This window comes from Bombina bombina, chromosome 1, assembly GCF_027579735.1.
Source record: "Bombina bombina isolate aBomBom1 chromosome 1, aBomBom1.pri, whole genome shotgun sequence".
NCBI classification, from domain to species: domain Eukaryota; kingdom Metazoa; phylum Chordata; class Amphibia; order Anura; family Bombinatoridae; genus Bombina; species Bombina bombina.
This window is the reverse complement of record NC_069499.1, coordinates 1149778117-1149798852: the sequence shown is the minus strand read 5'-3', so window position 1 is coordinate 1149798852 and position 20736 is coordinate 1149778117. Positions and strand designations below refer to the sequence as shown.

The following is a 20736-nucleotide window of genomic DNA, read 5'->3' as shown; positions in this document are numbered from 1 at the left end:
CACAAAGCTAGGATAATTGGAATTCTTGTGGATCTATCTGCTACTTTTGACACTGTTGACCATTCTCTCCTCTCACAATTCCTACATTCTTTTGGCATCCGAGACACAGCCCTCTTATTGCTTCCTATCTCTCAAACAACTTGTTTATAGTTTATTTTAACAGGATATCCTCTGATCCTTTGCGTCTCTCAGTAGGAGTACCACAAGGCTCTGTCTTGGGCCCTTTGCTTTTTTCAATCTATGCATCCTCCCTTGGAAAATGTATATCCTCATTTGGGTTCCAGTACCACTTATATGCGTATGATACCCAAATTTTTCATCCATCTGCAATTTCTTCTTGGATGTCTTTGCACTACCTCCAACTCAAACTGTCTAAAACTGAACTGTTTCTTATTCCCCACTCGCTGAGACATCAAACAACTGACATTTCTCTAACAGTTGGAGATTCTATTCTCAGCCCCTCATCCCAGATCCACTGTTTTGGGATCACACTTGACTCTGAACTCGCAGTTAATCCACATATTCAAGCTGATACAAATCCTGCAGAGCACACCTACACAGCATTTCCAGAATTCAACCTTTCCTTACTCAAGAAACTACAAAAATACTAATTCATTCCCTCAATTTGTCACACATTGACTACTGCAATTTACTTCTAAAATACTTTCCAAAACACTGCCTCTCCTCCCTCCATCTATCATAAATGCTTCAGCTTGACTCATCCACCTAAGTTGCTGATATACAACAGCTGCTTCACTCTGCCAGTCTCTACAATGGCTACCAATACACTCTAGAATACAATTCAAAGTATTAACCTAAACCTATAAGGCACTCAACAGTCTCAACTCCCAACTAGATTACGAGTGGCACGCTGATTGTTGAGTACGACCAGTAAGAGGTATTTTGTGTCTCTTTGCACTCGTTGCAAATAGCGTGCGTATCACCAGGCGAAAGTAAACCCTTTGGGGCCTATCTATCAAGCTCCGAAAGGAGCTTGACGGCCCTTGTTTCTGGCGAGTCTTCAGACTCGCCAGAAACAGCAGTTATAAAGCAGCGGTCACAAAGACCGCTACTCCATAACCCTGTCCGCCTGCTTTGAGCAGGCGGACAGGAATCGCAACAATTCAACCCGATTGAGTACGATCGGGTTGATTGACACCCCCTGCTGGCAGCCCATTGGCCGCGAGTCAGTAGGGGGCGGCGTTGCACCAGCAGCTCTTGTGAGCTGCTGGTGCAATGTTAAATGCGGAGAGCATATTGCTCTCAGCATTCAGCGATGTCTTGCGGACCTGATCCGCACTGTCGGATCAGGTCCGCAAGACATTTCTTAAATCATTATCTTAAGCACAATCGAATTTAAAGCATGTTGGATTAGCGTTAGACACGTGCAATTTGTTTCGGCTGAATTTAGTTTTCGGCCATCTTTTGGCCGATTCGGATGAATCTGAATTTACGAATCAGCACCATAACGAAAATTCCCAAAATAAATAAATCAATTTTTGAATTTTCGGATCCATTCTTTATTCATATTCTGAATTTTTCATTGTTCTAATCTAAACCGCAGTTCCCAAACATCACCAACACTAACTAAAACACAAAATAAAGCTATTAACCCCTGAACCACCGTCTCCCCACATCGCCAACACTAACTAAACCTTTAAACCGCCGTCCCGCAACATCGCCGACACTAACTAAAAAACTAAATAAAGCTATTAACCCCTAAATCGCTGTTCCCCGGCATAGTAGACACTAACTAAACCTATTAACCTCAAAACCGCAGTTCCCCGACATTGCCAACACTAGCTAAACCTATTCACCCCTAAACCCCGACCCCCCACATTTCCTGAAATCAAATTATTTATTCAAATAATGAAAACGAAGCAAAACTAAACACATTTTTTAGAAACAGCAGACATATATGGCTTTGCCATTGCTTTTTGGTAGTTAGAAGCCGCTAATTGCAGCTGCGCACCACACTTCTATTATGATGGGGTTAATCAGGTAGATTGTAATGTTAATTTTAATTTTAGCTTTAGAGTAGAGATTGCCCTCCCACCTGACACTTCCTACCCCTTGATCCCCACCTGATCCCTCCCAAACAGCTCTCTTCCCTCCTCACCCCCCACTGGTCAATACCATCTTAGGTACTGGCAATTTTATTTTTAAATGAAATCTTTTTTAATACGTTTTAATATTTTTTTACAGTATATGATCCCCTCTTATCCTCCAACCTCCCTGATCCTTCTCAAACAGCTCTCTTACCCTCTCCACTCTAACTAGTGCCCACCATCTTAGGTACTGGCAGCTGTCTGCCAGTACTAATAAAACACTTTTTATTATTTATTTTATTTCCTCCCCCACATTTTCTGTAGTGTAGTGGTCCCCCCACCTCCCTCCTCCCGTGATCATTAGTTAGACATCCTCCACTCCTCACACACCCTTTTTTGTGTAGTGTAGCTCCCCATCCCTCCCACTCCCTCCTCCTCTCTCCCCCCTCCACTGCTGGACCGTCCACCCGCCACCCAGAATCCCTCTCGCACCTCCCGCTGACACAGCAGATGATCGTTACAGGCGGTGATACGTACAGTGTCACCGTCTGTAACAATCTGGCATCTGTCCTAATATGAAACTGGAGCACGATCGGTGTTGCAGTTCCATATGCGTACAGATGCATGGAGCTCAGGAACTCCAGCTCTCGGCTGTAACTTAACAGCCGAGACTGCTGGAGCTTCCTGCAGCTCAGACATACTATATATATATTGTGCGGTGCGATAGACAAAGTACCGCACGATGTTGATATGTGTTGCTTTGGGCGAAGGGGCTAATAAAGAATACATTATTTTTTATGTGAAGAACTTCAGAATGTAAAATATGCATTTTGCCCATCAGGTTTCACAATTTAGATTTTAATGTGGTCGGGTTAGCACACATTGGGGGGTAGTTATCAACTTGTCAACTTTCCTGCCTTCGCTGGCCCAATACGCCCGCCTAAGCTCGCCTCACATCGCCGCCTCGGACCTGAAAAAATTCGCCTAAGTTATCAAGTAAAGCTGTCAAAAAGCCGCGGGGCGATGAGCAGCGGACTGTGAGAGTTATCACTCATCCGATCTCGCTGCTCTTCGGCTGTTTGACAGCTTTCTTGCTAGCCTGTCACTAAGCACTCACACTAAACTACACTGTTCTACCCCCTATACCGGCGCCCCCGGAGCCCCCCGCAACTAAATAAAGTTACTAACCCCTAAACCGCCGCTCCTAGACCCCCCCGCAAGTCTTATAAATGTATTAACCCCTAAACCGCTGCTCCCGGACACCGCTGCCACCTACATTATACCTAGTAACCCCTATCCTGCCCCCCCCTATACCGTCGCCCTCTATAATAAAGTTATTAACCCCTATCCTGCTGATCCCGCACCTCGCCGCAAATAAATAAATAGTTTAACCCCTAAACCGCCGCTCCCTGAACCCGCCGCAACCTATATTAAATTTATTAACCCCTATCCTGCCCCCCCTACACCGTCGACACCTATAATAAATTTATTAACCCCTATCCTGCCCCCCACTACACCGCCGCCACTGTAATAAAATTATTAACCCCAAACCTAAGTCTAACACTAACCCTAACTCCCCCCTAACTTAAATATTAATTAAATAAATCTAAATAATATTTCTATTATTAACTAAGTTAATCCTATTTAAAACTAAATACTTACCTATAAAATAAACCCTAATATAATGTAGTGTTAGGTGTAATTGTAACTTAGGATTTATTTTTATTTTACAGGTACCTTTCAATTTATTTTAACTAGGTACAATAGCTATTAAATAGTTATTAACTATTTAATAGCTTACCTAGCTAAAATAAAGAGAAATGTACCTGTAAACTAAAAACTAACCTAAGTTACAATTACACCTAACACTACACTATACTTTAATAAATTATTCCTATTTAAAACTAAATACTTACCTGTAAAATAAACCCTAAGATAGCTACAATATAATTAATAATTACATTGTAGCTATCTTAGGATTTATATTTATTTTACAGGTAACTTTGTATTTATTTTAGCTAGTTAGAATAGTTATTAAATAGTTATTAACTATTTAATAACTACCTAGCTAAAAGAAATACAAAATTACCTGTAAAATAAATCCTAACCTAAGTTACAATTAAACCTAACACTACACTATCATTACATTAATTAAATAAATTAACTACAAATAACTACAATTAAATACAATTACATAAACTAACTAAAGTACAAAAAATAAAAAAACTTAAGTTACAAAAATTAAAAAAAATAAGTTACAAACATTTAAAAAAATATTACAACAATTTTAAGCTACTTACACCTAATCTAAGCCCCCTAATAAAATAACAAACCCCCCCAAAATAAAAAAATGCCCTACCCTATTCTACATTAAAAAAGTTCAAAGCTCTTTTACCTTACCAGCCCTTAAAAGGGCCTTTTGTGGGGGCATGCCCCAAAGAATTCAGCTCTTTTGCCTGTAAAAGAAAAATACAACCCCCCCAACATTAAAACCCACCACCCACATACCCCTAATCTAACCCAAACCCCCCTTAAAATAACCTAACACTAATCCCCTGAAGATCATCCTACCTTGAGTCGTCTTCACTCAACCGAGCAGCGATGGAACCGAAGAGGACATCTGGAGCGGCAGAAGTGATCATCCAAGGGGCGCTGAAGAAATCTTCCATCCGATGAAGTGATCCTCCAAGCGGCGCTGAAGAAATCTTCCATCCGGGCGAGGTCATCTTCCAAGAGGCGCTGAAGAAGTCTTCTATCCGGGCGAGGTCATCTTCCAAGCCGGGTCTTGAATCTTCATCCCGCCGATGCGGAACATCCTTCTTTCCCGACGGACTACCGACGAATGAAGGCTCCTTTAAGGCACGTCATCCAAGATGGCATCCCTTCAATTCCGATTGGCTGATAGGATTCTTTCAGCCAATCGGAATTAAGGTAGGAAAAATCTGATTGGCTGATTGAATCAGCCAATCAGATTCAAGTTCAATCCGATTGGCTGATCCAGTCAGCCAATCAGATTGAGCTCGCATTCTATTGGCTGTTCCAGGGAGCGGCGGTTTAGGGGTTAATATGTATAGAGTAGCTTGCGGTGGGCTCCGTGAGCGGCGGTTTAGGGGTTAATCATTTTATTTAGTTGCGGCGGTGTAGGGGGGACAGATTAGAGGTGTTTAGACTCGGGGTACATGTTAGGGTGTTAGGTGTAGACAGCTCCCATAGGAATCAATGGGATGTATGGCAGCAGCGAACTTGTACTTTCGCTATGGTCAGACTCCCATTGATTCCTATGGGATCCGCCGCCTCCAGGGTGGCGGTTTGAAAACCAGGTACGCTGGGCTGTAAAAGTGCCGAGCGTACCTGCTAGTTTTTTGATAACTAGCAAAAGTAGTCAGATTGTGCCGCACTTGTGTGCGGAACATCTGGAGTGACGTAAGAATCGATCTGTGTCGGACTGAGTCCGGCGGATCGAAGTTTACGTCACAAAATTCTACTTTTGCTGGTCTCTAGCCTTTGATAACTAAGGCGAATCAGCCTCGCCACAAATACGCTGCGGAATTCTAGCGTATTTGAGGTTGACGGCTTGATAACTAGCCCCCATTAAATGTAGTAATATTAATGTGAAATATTAAATATTAAAAAAAATTATTAAAAATTATTAAACATACTGCAAAATATTCCATAAATACTCCATAGGATATATCTATATATTTCACATTATGTAATTTAATAATGTTTTTTTTTTTTTAAATATTTAATATTTAAATAATGTGTCTTAAGAGTACTATGTGTAAATGTGTGCTAACCCGACCACATTAAAATCTAAATCACAGGAAAATATTTTTTTTTACATTTCTTTGTTTTTTACATATTAAAAAAAAATACTTTTTATTATATCTATATACAGTATATATATATATATATATATATATATATATAAAATACTGTTCATGTAAAATACATACTGTATCTATAGGAATATATATATATATATATATATATATATATATATATATATATATATATATATATATATATATATATATATATAAATGAAGGATGCACTCGCCGGGTCTTAAACAACCAGTATTTAATGAGAGGAGAGAGAGAGAGAGAGATTATGGGGAGGCGAAAAGTGAGTTTAAAATTCTCCACTAAATACAAAATATAGAGAAAATAACTCATTGTGTAAACCATTTACAAATCTAAACAAGTCAGAAGACTTGCTTTAAACCTAGAAACTCTCTGACTACACTGTTTCCAATGCAGCAAAGGAATCTGGGTAACATATGCAAATGAGGTTCACAATGACTCACCTTTTTACTTTTAGCCTGCTTTTTAAGACAGACTTCCCTTTATGCCATAGCACTGCTGCATTATACAGCTTTTATGCTTAGCTAGGGTTAGTACAGTGACTCAGACCAATCCCAGGACAGCTGTTTCGTGGTTTTGCCACTCATCAGCTGGGAGTAGGTTGAGTCACTGCTTGGTAAAGGTCATTTCTGGGGGAAATTCAACAACAACTACTCCCAGCTGATGAGTGGCAAAACCATGAAACAGCTGTCCTGGGATTGGTCTGAGTCATAAATAGAACATATTCTTCTACGTGGAGAACATTGGAATGTTTAAATATTAATATTTATTGTCGGATTTGGGCATGCCCCAAAGAATTCAGCTCTTTTGCCTGTAAAAGAAAAATACAACCCCCCCCAACATTAAAACCCACCACCCACATACTCCTAATCTAACCCAAACCCCCCTTAAAATAACCTAACACTAATCCCCTGAAGATCATCCTACCTTGAGTCGTCTTCACTCAACCGAGCAGCGATGGAACCGAAGAGGACATCCGGAGCGGCAGAAGTGATCATCCAAGGGGCGCTGAAGAAATCTTCCATCCGATGAAGTGATCCTCCAAGCGGCGCTGAAGAAATCTTCCATCCGGGCGAGGTCATCTTCCAAGAGGCGCAGAAGAAGTCTTCTATCCGGGCGAGGTCATCTTCCAAGCCGGGTCTTGAATCTTTATCCCGCAGACGCGGAACATCCTTCTTTCTCGACGGACTACCGACGAATGAAGGTTCCTTTAAGGGACGTCATCCAAGATGGCATCCCTTCAATTCCGATTGGCCAATCGGAATTAAGGTAGGAAAAATCTGATTGGCTGATTGAATCAGCCAATCAGATTCAAGTTCAATCCGATTGGCTGATCCAGTCAGCCAATCAGATTGAGCTCGCATTCTATTGGCTGTTCCAGGGAGCGGCGGTTTAGGGGTTAATATGTATAGAGTAGCTTGCGGTGGGCTCCGTGAGCGGCGGTTTAGGGGTTAATCATTTTATTTAGTTGCGGCGGTGTAGGGGGGACAGATTAGAGGTGTTTAGACTCGGGGTACATGTTAGGGTGTTAGGTGTAGACAGCTCCCATAGGAATCAATGGGATGTATGGCAGCAGCGAACTTGTACTTTCGCTATGGTCAGACTCCCATTGATTCCTATGGGATCCGCCGCCTCCAGGGTGGCGGTTTGAAAACCAGGTACGCTGGGCTGTAAAAGTGCCGAGCGTACCTGCTAGTTTTTTGATAACTAGCAAAAGTAGTCAGATTGTGCCGCACTTGTGTGCGGAACATCTGGAGTGACGTAAGAATCGATCTGTGTCGGACTGAGTCCGGCGGATCGAAGTTTACGTCACAAAATTCTACTTTTGCCGGTCTCTAGCCTTTGATAACTAAGGCGAATCAGCCTCGCCACAAATACGCTGCGGAATTCTAGCGTATTTGAGGTTGACGGCTTGATAACTAGCCCCCATTAAATGTAGTAATATTAATGTGAAATATTAAATATTAAAAAAAATTATTAAAAATTATTAAACATACTGCAAAATATTCCATAAATACTCCATAGGATATATCTATATATTTCACATTATGTAATTTAATAATGTTTTTTTTTTTAAATATTTAATATTTAAATAATGTGTCTTAAGAGTACTATGTGTAAATGTGTGCTAACCCGACCACATTAAAATCTAAATCACAGGAAAATATTTTTTTTTACATTTCTTTGTTTTTTACATATTAAAAAAAAATACTTTTTATTATATCTATATACAGTATATATATATATATATATATATATATATATATATATATATATATATATATATATATATATATATATATATATATAAAATACTGTTCATGTAAAATACATACTGTATCTATAGGAATATATATATATATATATATATATATATATATATATATATATATATATATATATAAATGAAGGATGCACTCGCCGGGTCTTAAACAACCAGTATTTAATGAGAGGAGAGAGAGAGAGAGAGAGATTATGGGGAGGCGAAAAGTGAGTTTAAAATCCTCCACTAAATACAAAATATAGAGAAAATAACTCATTGTGTAAACCATTTACAAATCTAAACAAGTCAGAAGACTTGCTTTAAACCTAGAAACTCTCTGACTACACTGTTTCCAATGCAGCAAAGGAATCTGGGTAACATATGCAAATGAGGTTCACAATGACTCACCTTTTTACTTTTAGCCTGCTTTTTAAGACAGACTTCCCTTTATGCCATAGCACTGCTGCATTATACAGCTTTTATGCTTAGCTAGGGTTAGTACAGTGACTCAGACCAATCCCAGGACAGCTGTTTCGTGGTTTTGCCACTCATCAGCTGGGAGTAGGTTGAGTCACTGCTTGGTAAAGGTCATTTCTGGGGGAAATTCAAGAACAACTACTCCCAGCTGATGAGTGGCAAAACCACGAAACAGCTGTCCTGGGATTGGTCTGAGTCATAAATAGAACATATTCTTCTACGTGGAGAACATTGGAATGTTTAAATATTAATATTTATTGTCGGATTTAGCACTCTTAAATATAAGCGGCCGGGTTAGCTCGCAAGTATGGGTGTCAGGTTTCTTTTGCAGTTTTCGCGCTTTTTTGAAGTCTATGAGAAAAGAAGTTAACACAATCACAATATTTCTTTTTTTTATGGGCAGCGAGTTTTGCTCACACGTAACTTTTTACTTTCAACTCATAATACGAGCGCAACCAGATGTGCGCAGAAAGTCTCCGTCTAGCGATGTTACCGCTTGAGCGGGAACGCTTATTTGCGCTCCACTTGTAATCTAGCCCTATATACAGAGTCCTCTTTGATCAAACTCTGACCTACATCTCTCCATTCCTATTATCTCTATGTCACTCTCTCACCTCCAAGACTTCTCACTCGCTGCTCCTATCCTCTGGAACTCTCTACCCCGCTCCATCAGACTGTCTCCAACTTTGTATAGCTTCAGACACTCTTTAAAAACCCACCTAATTAGAGAGGCTTACCATTTCTCCTCTGTTTTTTCATCAAACCCAAAATCAATCTCAAACTGCCTTGACTCACTGCTGCAATTAAAAGCCACGTGACAAGCTACTCCAAACCTTAAAGGGACATAATACTCATATGCTAAACCACTTGAAACTGATGCAGTATAACTGTAAAAAGCTGACAGGAAAATATCACCTGAGCATCTCTATGTAAAAAAGGAAGATATTTTACCTCACAATCTCCTCAGCTCAGCAGAGTAAGTTCTGTGTAAAAAGTTATACTCAGCTGCTCCCAGCTGCAGGTAAAATAAATAAAAAATGAAGAAATGAACAGCAGCCAATCAGCATCAGCAGTGCTGAGGTCATGAACTCTTACTGTGATCTCATGAGATTTGACTTAACTCTCATGAGATTTCATAGTAAGCTTCCTTTACCTGATTGGTGAAATAATATGAGAGTGCACGATGCTCATCCTTTCAGATGTCCCAGGACAGACACACTAAAATGCTGCTTAGAAATCCTTTACAATGGGAGGTGGCTACTGAGGAACTTTTGAGGTAAAATATCTTTCTTTTTTACATAGAGATGTTCAGGTGATATTTTCTAGTCAGCTTTTTACAGCTGTGCTGCATCACTTTCAAGTGTTTAAACATTTGGGTATTATGGCCCTTTAAGACTCAAACTGTAGACTGTAAGCTCTTCAGAGCAGGGTCCTCCTCCTCCTGTAGTAGTTTTGTTTAGTCTATTATTTTTTTGTATCTTATTACAAATCTTTGTCATTGTGCACCCCTATCTCAGTACCCAGCCCTACGGAATTTTATAACGCCATACAAATGAATGATAATAATAATAATATTATTTGAGAGATTCACAGCGGTAATATTTATTATATATTTAAGATTGGGAAAATCAGACTTAATTGAAGACTTTTTTTTACTCTAGGTGGACCTAAAGTCTTAGACTTACTCTTATAATCCTGAAATTTTACCATCTGTACACTAATCAAAAGAAATAACAGCAATCCAGGTTGTGATTTATTCTTGTGATCTTGTAAATATACACAGCACAAGAGGACTCTTCAAATGTGCAGCAAACAATCCTCTTACGCGTTTCATGAGAGAAGTCACACTTCATCAGAGAGGTGTGGTTACATAGGTAAAGTGTCATCAGTACACTATTTGACCAAAAATATGTAGACACCTGACCATCCCATTCCAAGCCCCTCCCTTTTCAGCTATAAATAGTCGTCACTCTTTTGGGAATAGTTTATAAAATAATTTAGGGTGTTACTGTGGGAATTTATGCCCATTCAGCCAATAGAGCATTTGTGAGGTCAGGATGGTTGAGCGAGATCAGCGTGCCAATTAGTCCGAAAAGTTTTCAGTGGGGTTGAGGTCAGAGCACTGCTCAGGCCACTCGAGTTTCTCCACACCAAACTTTAAAAAAAAAAAAAAAAGGAAACTAATTTTTGTCAGTAATTGGCAATTTTTGTTAGTAATTATGTGTTTTCTTTATTTTCGTTGCATTCATTTGGATTTTCATCTTGTTAAAATGAAAATTCAATTTTCGTGATGAATGTGCATTCCTACAAAAACTAATGCATTTAACTTCTTAACCAACACGAAGTACCCTTTATGCTGCTGGTTGTTAAGGGTTTTCCTGCCTATAATAAAAGAGGTCTCGCCTCAAATGGCAAGACAAAGCTATTAAAAAAACCAAGCCCTATAGAAAAACTAGGGTACGTTGCTGGTCGTTAAGGGGTTAATAGCCATAACCAGAATATTTCAGACAATTTGTAATATACTATTTTGTAAAAAAAAAAACAATTTTAACTAAATTTATCCAAACAATGTTATAGCAAGTCTGACATACTAATAGGCTGCACAGGGATAAGGAGAAATCAAATTTGGAAAATATTTCAAATTTCTAACCGCACCAAGAACACTCCAAGAAAAAAAGTGAAATAGAAAGCAAGGGCTCCATTACATATGCAGCGTCGCCCGCAAAATCCTCCACCGCCGGATTTTACGCGATTTTGGTATTACATATACAGCGTAGCATACAAGTTACGCACGTATATTTCACCCTTCGGCCATAATTTGTATCCCCATAGACTAACATAGAACAGTCGCGCAATTTGGTATCCAATATACAGCGTAAGGACTTACGCATGCAGAATTCAGAAAATCTACTCCATTCTCATCTCGCCAGATATTGCAGGCGCAGCAACCCTTGCACTGACTAAAAAAGCAATGTAACTACCTGGAAGCCTTAACAAACACATAGATTTAAGCAGCATCTCAAGGTTAAAGGGACAGTATACTATGATATTGTTTTTTTAAGGTTTATTTGTGCATTTTAAATAGTTGATTTTGTTGTTTGAAGCCACAACCTAATCAAATGGATTGAGCTTGTAGGTAGAATCAGATCTCATCACTTTATCACATTGTGGACATATACTTGCTTATTTACTTTAAATTTGTTCTCAAAACAATCAACAATACTTGGAGGAGAGAACAATGGGAAATCATAATTGTATTACCTTCATCTCTTTAGAACCCACTGGAGTGTAATTTATTCTAATCTTAATACAGCTTGGCATTAATGCCAAAATATATAAAGGGACAGTCAAGTCCAAAGAAAACCTTCTTGTTTCAAATAAGGCATGTTATTTCAAACTACTTTCAGATTTAAGTATAACACTTGCTTTGTTCTCTTGGTATTCTTATTTGAAAGCTAAACCTAGGATTGCAATTGTGTCAAACCAATCACAGACAACACAACCTCTCACCTGCAACCTTAAAACACCTGATAATGCACACCCTATCAGTAACATCACTATTATATATACCCATGTGTCAATTTATATTGGATGTGAGATACATTGATTTACATCTTAGAAGTGAATATTACTATATGTACCCTTCATAAATAACTATTGTGTATGTGAGTTATAGTACAAGAAAATGTCATAAATATGATAATATTACCATTTTTTATTGCCTTTCCACACAGGTCATATTATATGTTTTAACAATATTAGTGTACTAAAACACACCTCACATGGATGCGGATGACAATTATATGGTAAATAACAGAGGACAAGATTTATGGTGAACTATAAGAATATTTATTTATTTTTTGGCTTCTTGGATGAGGGAGCTGAGGTGACTATAGTGGATTTCCTTGTTCTCCTGGTTTGAGAAGATTCAGCTGTTTCTGCTGGTGTGCTGGCCACAGATGATAGGCTGGAGGCAGTGTCCTGCTGGTGTGTAAACTGCTCAACTAACACACCCAAGAGTTGATTTTGTTCTCTCCATCTATTGTCCATTTGCATCTGCATATCAGAGAGAATTTGCATCATCTGTGACTGGTTATGAACACTTGCACTTAACGATGCTGCCATGTCCCTCTGTAGCTCTATCCTATGTTGTTGTATCCTCTCTTGGCTCCTGGTGAACCTTTCATGGTTCCTAAAGAACCTCTCTTGGCCTCTTTGTATGCTCTCTGTGCTTGTTATGAGTCTCATCTGGAGTGCAATGTATTCCTCACCCAGGGTAGAATACAATGCATCCACAGGCTCTTGAGCAGCAGGGCTTCTAGGTGCTTGTGGGGCAGGGTCACCTGCATCTGCTGTTGCTTGAGGTGCAGGGTCAGCTTCAACTGCTGGTTCATGTGGGGCTGGGTCAGCTTCAACTGCTGGTTCATGTGGGGCTGGGTCAGCTTCAACTGCTGGTTCATGTGGGGCAGGGTCAGCTTCAACTGCTGGTTCATGTGGGGCAGGGTCACCTGCATCTGATGGTGCTTGAGGTGCAGCTGTAGATTCTGCTATATTTCCATCTGCCAATGGTGGAGCTCGTCCAATTGCTGATGATGGTGGCGCTCTCATGGTTGGTTGATAGTCCCACCAGTGTGTGACCACTCAGCCTGTCCAATTGGCACTTCCTGTGACATTGTCTGTGGGTAAAATCCCTGACTGCCATGAGATTGTGTTGTGTGTGTGTGGGGGGGGGGGATAAATACATGGACCCTTTGTGGCTGTCTTGGCTCACCCTTAAAGCCAAAGGGAGGATATTCCTCTGGTCAGGAATCTTGCCAGGGGTCATATGGCAACGGTGGTGGCATCACTCTCGGGTCCTCAACTGAAGCCATCCAACCATGCTCATGCCTGGGAGCATACTGCTCTTGCGGTTGCCTGAAGACTGATGGTGGTGGAATGGATGTTTATATCCTCGTGACAGGAGGTTCTGTGAAGGAGTCAAAGGATGAAAGGGATTAGTACAGTCAGATATATGTTCACGTGGGCATACAATATACATTGATACATGCTAGGACCTATACTGATTCTCATGTCAAACTCTATAACATGTGTCCTGTGTTATTCTGAGACATGTTAGTATTGCACTATTCCACCTCATATCATGAATTACATTGTGTTAAGTAGCAGTAATGTCAAATATAATAGTAGATTTTTTTTAGTAGGCCAAATACCATGCTCCTCATTGTGTACATGAATGTGTGATATTAAAGGATCTTATATCTCAAATACATATAATACTGGTGTGTGGGATGTTACTCACTCATGGACCACCGCCTGTTCCTCTCTGGTGCATAACTTCCGGCCCCATCTTTTCTTTGACCCGCCTCTTGCAGTCATTCCACCACTTTTTCAGGCCCTCAACAGTCCTTCTCTGCGGGGCCACACTGTTGACAGCATCCTCTACCGCCAACCATGCAGTTTTTTGCTTTTTGGCAATGTCTTTGCCCTTCTCCTGCCCAAAGAGGGCACTGTAATTGTCCATGATGGTCTGGACAAGGGCAACATTTTCATCAAATGAGAAGTTGGGACATCTCAGCCTCTCATCCTCCATGGGCACTTGGCTTCCTCCCTGTGATGTCCCTGGTGTGGGTTCCTCCCTATCCTCTCCCTCCTCCCCCTTCTGTCCCCATGTGCACCCTCTGTCCCTCTCCTAGATGTGCCTGGGGCTCTTGGGCATCTCCCCTCCCATCATCCCTTCTAGCTCTCCCTCTCTCCACTCCACTTACTCCCTGATGGGGGGCCCACTGCTCCTCCTGTCCTCTCCAATACTCTCCCTGCCACTCCTTTCCCCTCCTCCCTACCTTTCCCTGCCATCCTCACACTAAATCACACTACACACACTCACACTCACTCCCAGTTCAATCACACACAATCACTCAGCCTATCACACTTTAAAAATCAAATAAAATGTGTGAGGTGTTAGAAAAAAAAGTGTGGTGTATTTTGTATATGTATGTATGCAATGTGTGCAGTAAGTAAAAATGTGTAAGTGTGCAAGCTTAATCAAACAACAGTACGACCTAACTCCTCTGTTTGTGCCTCTCTCTCTACTCTAACTAATCCTCCACTCCAGTGTAGTGTGTTGTAGCTCAACGAACAATCCAAACACACTGAAGAAAATGGCGGCTGCGCATGGGTTTATATATGAATTTTGAATAGCGTAATTACGTGTCGCATTTTTTTTAAAAATCTGTCCATGTTTACGTGTGTTAGCCTAATTTGCATAAAACTACTCTTTATTTACACTTTCCGTGGATAAAATACTGGCGTAAGTTTCTTGCGACTATTAAAATGTGTATTTGCGCACATTTCAGAAGATCGCCAGTTTGTCCTACTTACGCCAGTTTAGTATCTAACGGCGCAGTATATGTAATACCCGGATGTGTGAGGTGCAATTATGGGTGGCGCGGGTTCCCACGCTTGCGCCAAAACTTGTGCCGAATATGAAATCGTGCCCCAACATTTTAACCTATAATTAATGTAATATTAAACATATCACCCACCTCACACAATTGTAATACTTCTTTACATTATAAATACAATAAAATCACCTTAAAGGACCACTAGACACAGTAGAATATCATAACCAGTAAATGCATAACAAAAAAACAATGCAAAAGCACTTAACTTGAATTTCAAAATGCATATATACGTATATTCTGTGATTTCTTGTACATGCTCAGTAGGAGCTAGTGCCTCAGAACGTGAGCAAATAAAAAGATTGTACACATTTAGATAATGGAAGTGAATTTTGACTTTAGTGTTCCTTTAAGCAACTTTTTCCTTGATCGGTTAGACAAATTGACACAAAATGATTTTGCTTTCACCTAGATACCTAGAAGAAGACCCCGCAGAGGCAGCATAGCCCTGACTGAGGAGGATTCTGAATCTCAGAAAGTATAGTATGCTTTGTATGTTTGTATCCTGTGAGTCACACCATAACAATGTAAATAACTATCCTAACGATCAACATAACTGCAAGATGTGTCAGCTCTCTTATTTATATCTTAAGGCTGTATTTTGTAAAATATGATGTCAAAATTATTTGTAACATATATCCATTCAGGGACATGAGCCCCAACCAGGAGTACTGAAGGGGCCAACAATACAAAGAAAAAGCCTCAGGGTATCTGTTGAAATGTCAGCAGTGGAGCTGTCTATCTGCAACATATTTAGACTTTTAGATTGCAAAACATCTCATCCTCATAGAAGTCTGTCATAGTACATAAATACACTGGAGAAACCATAAGGAAGTGCACAGGGGTGGTGCCGACAACCCACAGTCAGGGGATTTAAAAAAAGAGGTATGCCCCCACAGACTTTTGGCTATGATTGTTAGGCAGTGTGATGGAAATTATATCCATTTAAATAGGCAGGGTGATGAGGAGATATGCTGTAATTTCTATAAATAAATAGATACGAGTAGATAAATAATATAATCAAAATTACTTTCATAAAAGAAGCTGGAAAAAGCACATTTATTAATAAACTTGAGTGAAAAATTATATATATATCATTTTGCGACTATGCCTCCTAAACTCAGTGCATTATATAGTGAGATGTAAACAACTCACCTCTGCAGGTCACTTGGTGTTGATAGGTCTACGGAAGCTTTCAGTAACATGTCATAGATGGGGTTTCTTAACAAATAAACAAGATCCATGACCTTTATACACATATCACGAAAGTCCTTTAGGGATACTGTGCTGCCATTGTGTCCTATAGATGATAAGATGTAATTAGGTGATACCAAATTCATGGAAGTTCTAAGTAAATATTGCATTATAATAAAAGGGGACACAGTTGACGTTTATTTGTCTAAAAGGATTTATTTTAAAAAGATGTTTCACGGTTTATTATTTATTTTTGTTTGTTTGTTTTCAACCTTCTAGCGATGAATAAACCTTTATTTTCCAGGAAAATTTTATTCAAAAATTTATTTTGTTGGCTCATGAAATAATGCAAACACAGACTTGAATGGTAAATACTGGCTTATAGGATATATATGATCTTCCAATAATGAATTAACAGGTTTTCAATAATTGTGCTAAAATATTACTAAATCTGTCAATGTAAGTTGTGACAGAGTAGATTGCTTACTACCTAACCTGTTGGGCTGGGTCTGTGAAATTGAGCAAAGTAAGGGGTTTAAGGCAGTTGTAGAGTCAGTGACAGGGTCAGCAAGAGGAAGATGAAGCAAGGCCTAGCCAGTTAATGGGGCTGGACCAGTGAATATGGGAGCAGTGAGTGGGGCTCAGCTTGTTAGAGGGACTGCAAGTGTCAAAGAGTGAAATGTTTAGGACCTAATCTGTTTGGGCTAGGTTTGTGAGAATGAGCAGAGTAAGTAGAGTTCAACCAGTGACAGGAGGAAGAGAGTTATAGCCTCCTATTGAGGCTCAGCCAATGAGACATAGAGAGGGTGGCGTCAAGCCTGTGGCTGATGCTAAGCCAGTGCCAGAAAAGTGCATGAGGTCCAGCTTGTAAAATGCAATGGGTCAGTGTGCTATGTTAAGAGTGATGGGGGACATGTGAGAGCAGATGGTCTGAGGAAGAACCCAGATATACAAATAATGTTACACCTATAATTTCCAGAACTCCTAAAAAAACTGCTGCTTCATTAAACAATCAGAAAATGGAAATGCACAACTTTGAAAGTTAGCCCACCCATTCAAAATTCTGATTGGACAAAATGATTAACCAATCAGGATTCTTAAAGAATTCATAAATAAATGAAGAACTTTTACTATCAGTGGCAAGGAATTTAAAGCATGAAGATCTGTTGCTTTGGGCTGAAAAGATCAGAAATGAGTACACGTTTTGTTTTTTTTATTTTAAAGTAAGGCTTTCATTCTTATTCATAGTGCTGCAGGCCCTTAAATAATTATTGGCCACAAGAAAAATGAGGGGAAAAGGTAATGGGCACTTTTTATAGCCTCTAGACTCAAAAATGAAAGTAAATTCAGCATTTATACATAATTTATATAAAAATTCAATGTATTTAAATATAATAAAACATAACAAATGTACACCAACATTTCCAATTTTAATTTCTACCAAACATTTATATCTTTCTATCCATATATGGTGAGATTATCTTAGAAGCCTTGTCTAAATAATTTTAGAAAGGCACATTTAAAGGGACAGTCAAGGCCAAAAAAAACTTTTATTTTTCAAATAGGGCATGTAATTTTAAACAACTTTCCAATTTACTTTTATCAACAATTTTGCTTAGTTCTCTTGGTATTCTAGTTGAGAGGAAACCTAGGAAGGCTCATATGATAATTTCTAAGCCCTTGAAGGCCGCCTCTAATCACATGCTTTTGTATTTGCTTTTCACAACAGGGGAGAGTAGTTCAGGTAAACCATATAGATAGCATTGTGATCACGCCCGTGGGTTGTGGCAGACACTGCACTAATTGGATAAAATGCAAGTCAATAGATAATAACTTAAAGTCATGTGATTAGGGGCGGTCAGGAGAAGCTGAGATACAAGATAGTCACAGCAGTAAAAAGTGTATTAATATAACTGTGTTGGTTATGCAAAACTGGGGAATGGGTAATAAAGGGATTATCTATCTTTTTAAAAAACAAAAATTCTGGTGTTGACTGTCCCTTTAAAGTGAATGTCAATTTAGATGAATCGGTGACCGGTTTTTAATAATCCTATTAAAAACAAGGGCACTTTAATTCATAAAAATTTACATTTCACTAGTTTTCTTCAAATACCTTTTAATCCTGACAGCCGCTGCAGTGCTTCCTCCGCCTGTCGCAAGCTCTCTTCCCGGGGCCAAAATGACGAATCCAGCTTCCTCCAATCACGACGTTGCCTCAGGCCATGTTTCCCCGGGGGGGGGGGGGGGGAAAGCCATGAATGGAAGAAGCCGGATTCATAATTTCTGACGTATGAAGAGGCTTTTGACTGTAGGGGCAATAGCTGGAGCGGCTGTGAAGATTAAAAGGTAAGTATTTGAAGAAAACAAGTGAAATGTAAATTTTGATGAATTAAAGTGCCCTTGTTTTTAATAGGATTATTAAAAACCTGGCACTGATTCATCTGAATTGACATTAACTTAAAGCTTGAAAGCTGTTTATCTTGCTATGCAGGGTTCTAGATTTAAATGAAAGACATCTACATTACAATATAGTGCTCCAAAAAAACACCCAAATATTTTGCACGATTTCTCTCCCTGCCAGCAAGGTTTTGATTATCCTCACTTGAGTTCACCACTGGCTTTGCCTAAGTGTCTCTCTCAAGGTACTTACCTTCATACTAGCATACTTTCTTCCTTGATGTTGCTCCTGGAATGAGCGCCATTTTTCTTTTTTTATTTTCCTCACACTTCAGGCTCATGTTCACTTCTTCATTTATGGTCACAACCTGTTAGCTGCTCAAACATTCACTCACTACCTGCCTCAGCCTCCAGCTTTGCGTACTGAGCACTTTGTATGCCAGCCAATCACTATTAAAAACCAGTTGAGACTGGCAGCTCATAAGACAATAACTAGTAAGGCCGGTTAGATCATTTTGCATAGTAGTGTGACTGTTTAAACAGCCAGGCAGCATTTTTTTTTATTATACAAAATATCAATGATTATAAACAGAAGCCAGCAAGTCTTGATAAGTTTAATTTATTAAGATTGATCCATCAGATTCCATTCTCATAATCAGCACACATTATTATTAGAAGGCAGCAATGGAAGGGGTGGGAGTCATGTGTAATCTTAAAACAAGGTGCAGCCTAAAAAAAATATATGTATACAAAAATAAAAAAAGAGAGCAAACCACACTAAATAAGTGGGGTCTAAAGTCTAGGATAACAGCACACTTATTCAAACTGTGAAAAAAAGTCAAAAGCTAGAAAGATGCATACAAAAAGTGCATATTTATTAATAATAATAATAATAATAATAATAATAATAAGAAGAAGAAGAATCACACATATTAAAAAGAGAAAATGCAGGGTACCCCATCTTAATTATGGCCTAGTAACCCAACCTGTTGAGTATAATAATGTCTGTGGTGCACCACACTGATCTGAGCATGCTAATAAGAAAGACTGTCCCAAGCAGCAAAAGCAGAAGATAAGTTAAAGGGACACTGAACAAATGTTTTCTTTCATGATTCAGATAGAGCATGCAATTTTAAGCAACTTTCCAATTTACTCCTAGGGGCCTATTTATCATGATGTGAGCGGACATGATCCGATAGTGCGGATCATGTCCACTGCAGATCGATAAATGCCGACAGCATACGCTCTCTGCATTTATCATTGCACCAGCAGTTCTTGTGAACTACTGGTGCAATACCACCCCCTGCAGATTCAAAGAAAATGGGACGCTAGCAGGGGTGTCAATCAACCCGATCGTATTGGAACAAGCTGATTTCCGGCGATGTCTGCCCGCCGCCTCAGAGCAGGCGGACAGGTTATGGAGCAGCGGTCTTTAGACCACTGCTTCATAACTTGTGTTTCTGGTGAGCCTGAAGGCTCGCCAGAAACGCAGGGCATTGTAATGCTCGAGGGATACTCCACTATCAGACCGAACTCGGCCAGTAGTCTTCTTATCCCGGCATCGAGCCTGAATGATAAGGAATATCCCAAAGCAGAGAAAGTTCGCAAGATGAGAAAAGTAGCACTCACCACAGGCAGGATAGTCTTCAGCGGCAACGATAAAGCAGTCCAAAGGTAAACCACTAGAATGGTCAGGCAGGCAGGGTTTGGCAACAGAGAGGCAATCCAGAACAATAGGGGTTAATCAAGCAGAGTAGTCAGACAAGCAGAGTTCAGTAGCAATATATCAATCCAGCAAATTAAGGGTTAATCAGGCAGAGTAGTCAGACAAGCAGAGTTCAGTAGCAATATATCAATACAGCAAATAAGGGGTTAATCAGGCAGAGTAGTCAGACAAGCAGAGTTCAGTAGTAGTATATCAATCCAGCAAATTAGGGGTTAATCAGGCAGAGTAGTAAGACAAGCAGAGTTCAGTAGCAGTATATCAATCCAGCAAATTAGGGGTTAATCAGGCAGAGTAGTCAGACAAGCAGAG

At 39.6% G+C, this 20736-nt stretch overlaps 1 protein-coding gene across 1 annotated transcript in view; it reads right to left on the bottom strand.

The window, feature by feature from the left end:
* CNTD1 (cyclin N-terminal domain containing 1) overlaps nt 1-20736 on the bottom strand; it is a 238998-nt gene that overhangs the window by 80232 nt on the left and 138030 nt on the right. The window contains exon 5 of the mRNA XM_053717997.1: nt 16266-16410. Coding sequence (XP_053573972.1) covers nt 16266-16410 — 145 coding nt within the window. The remainder of the gene's footprint in view (nt 1-16265; nt 16411-20736) is intronic.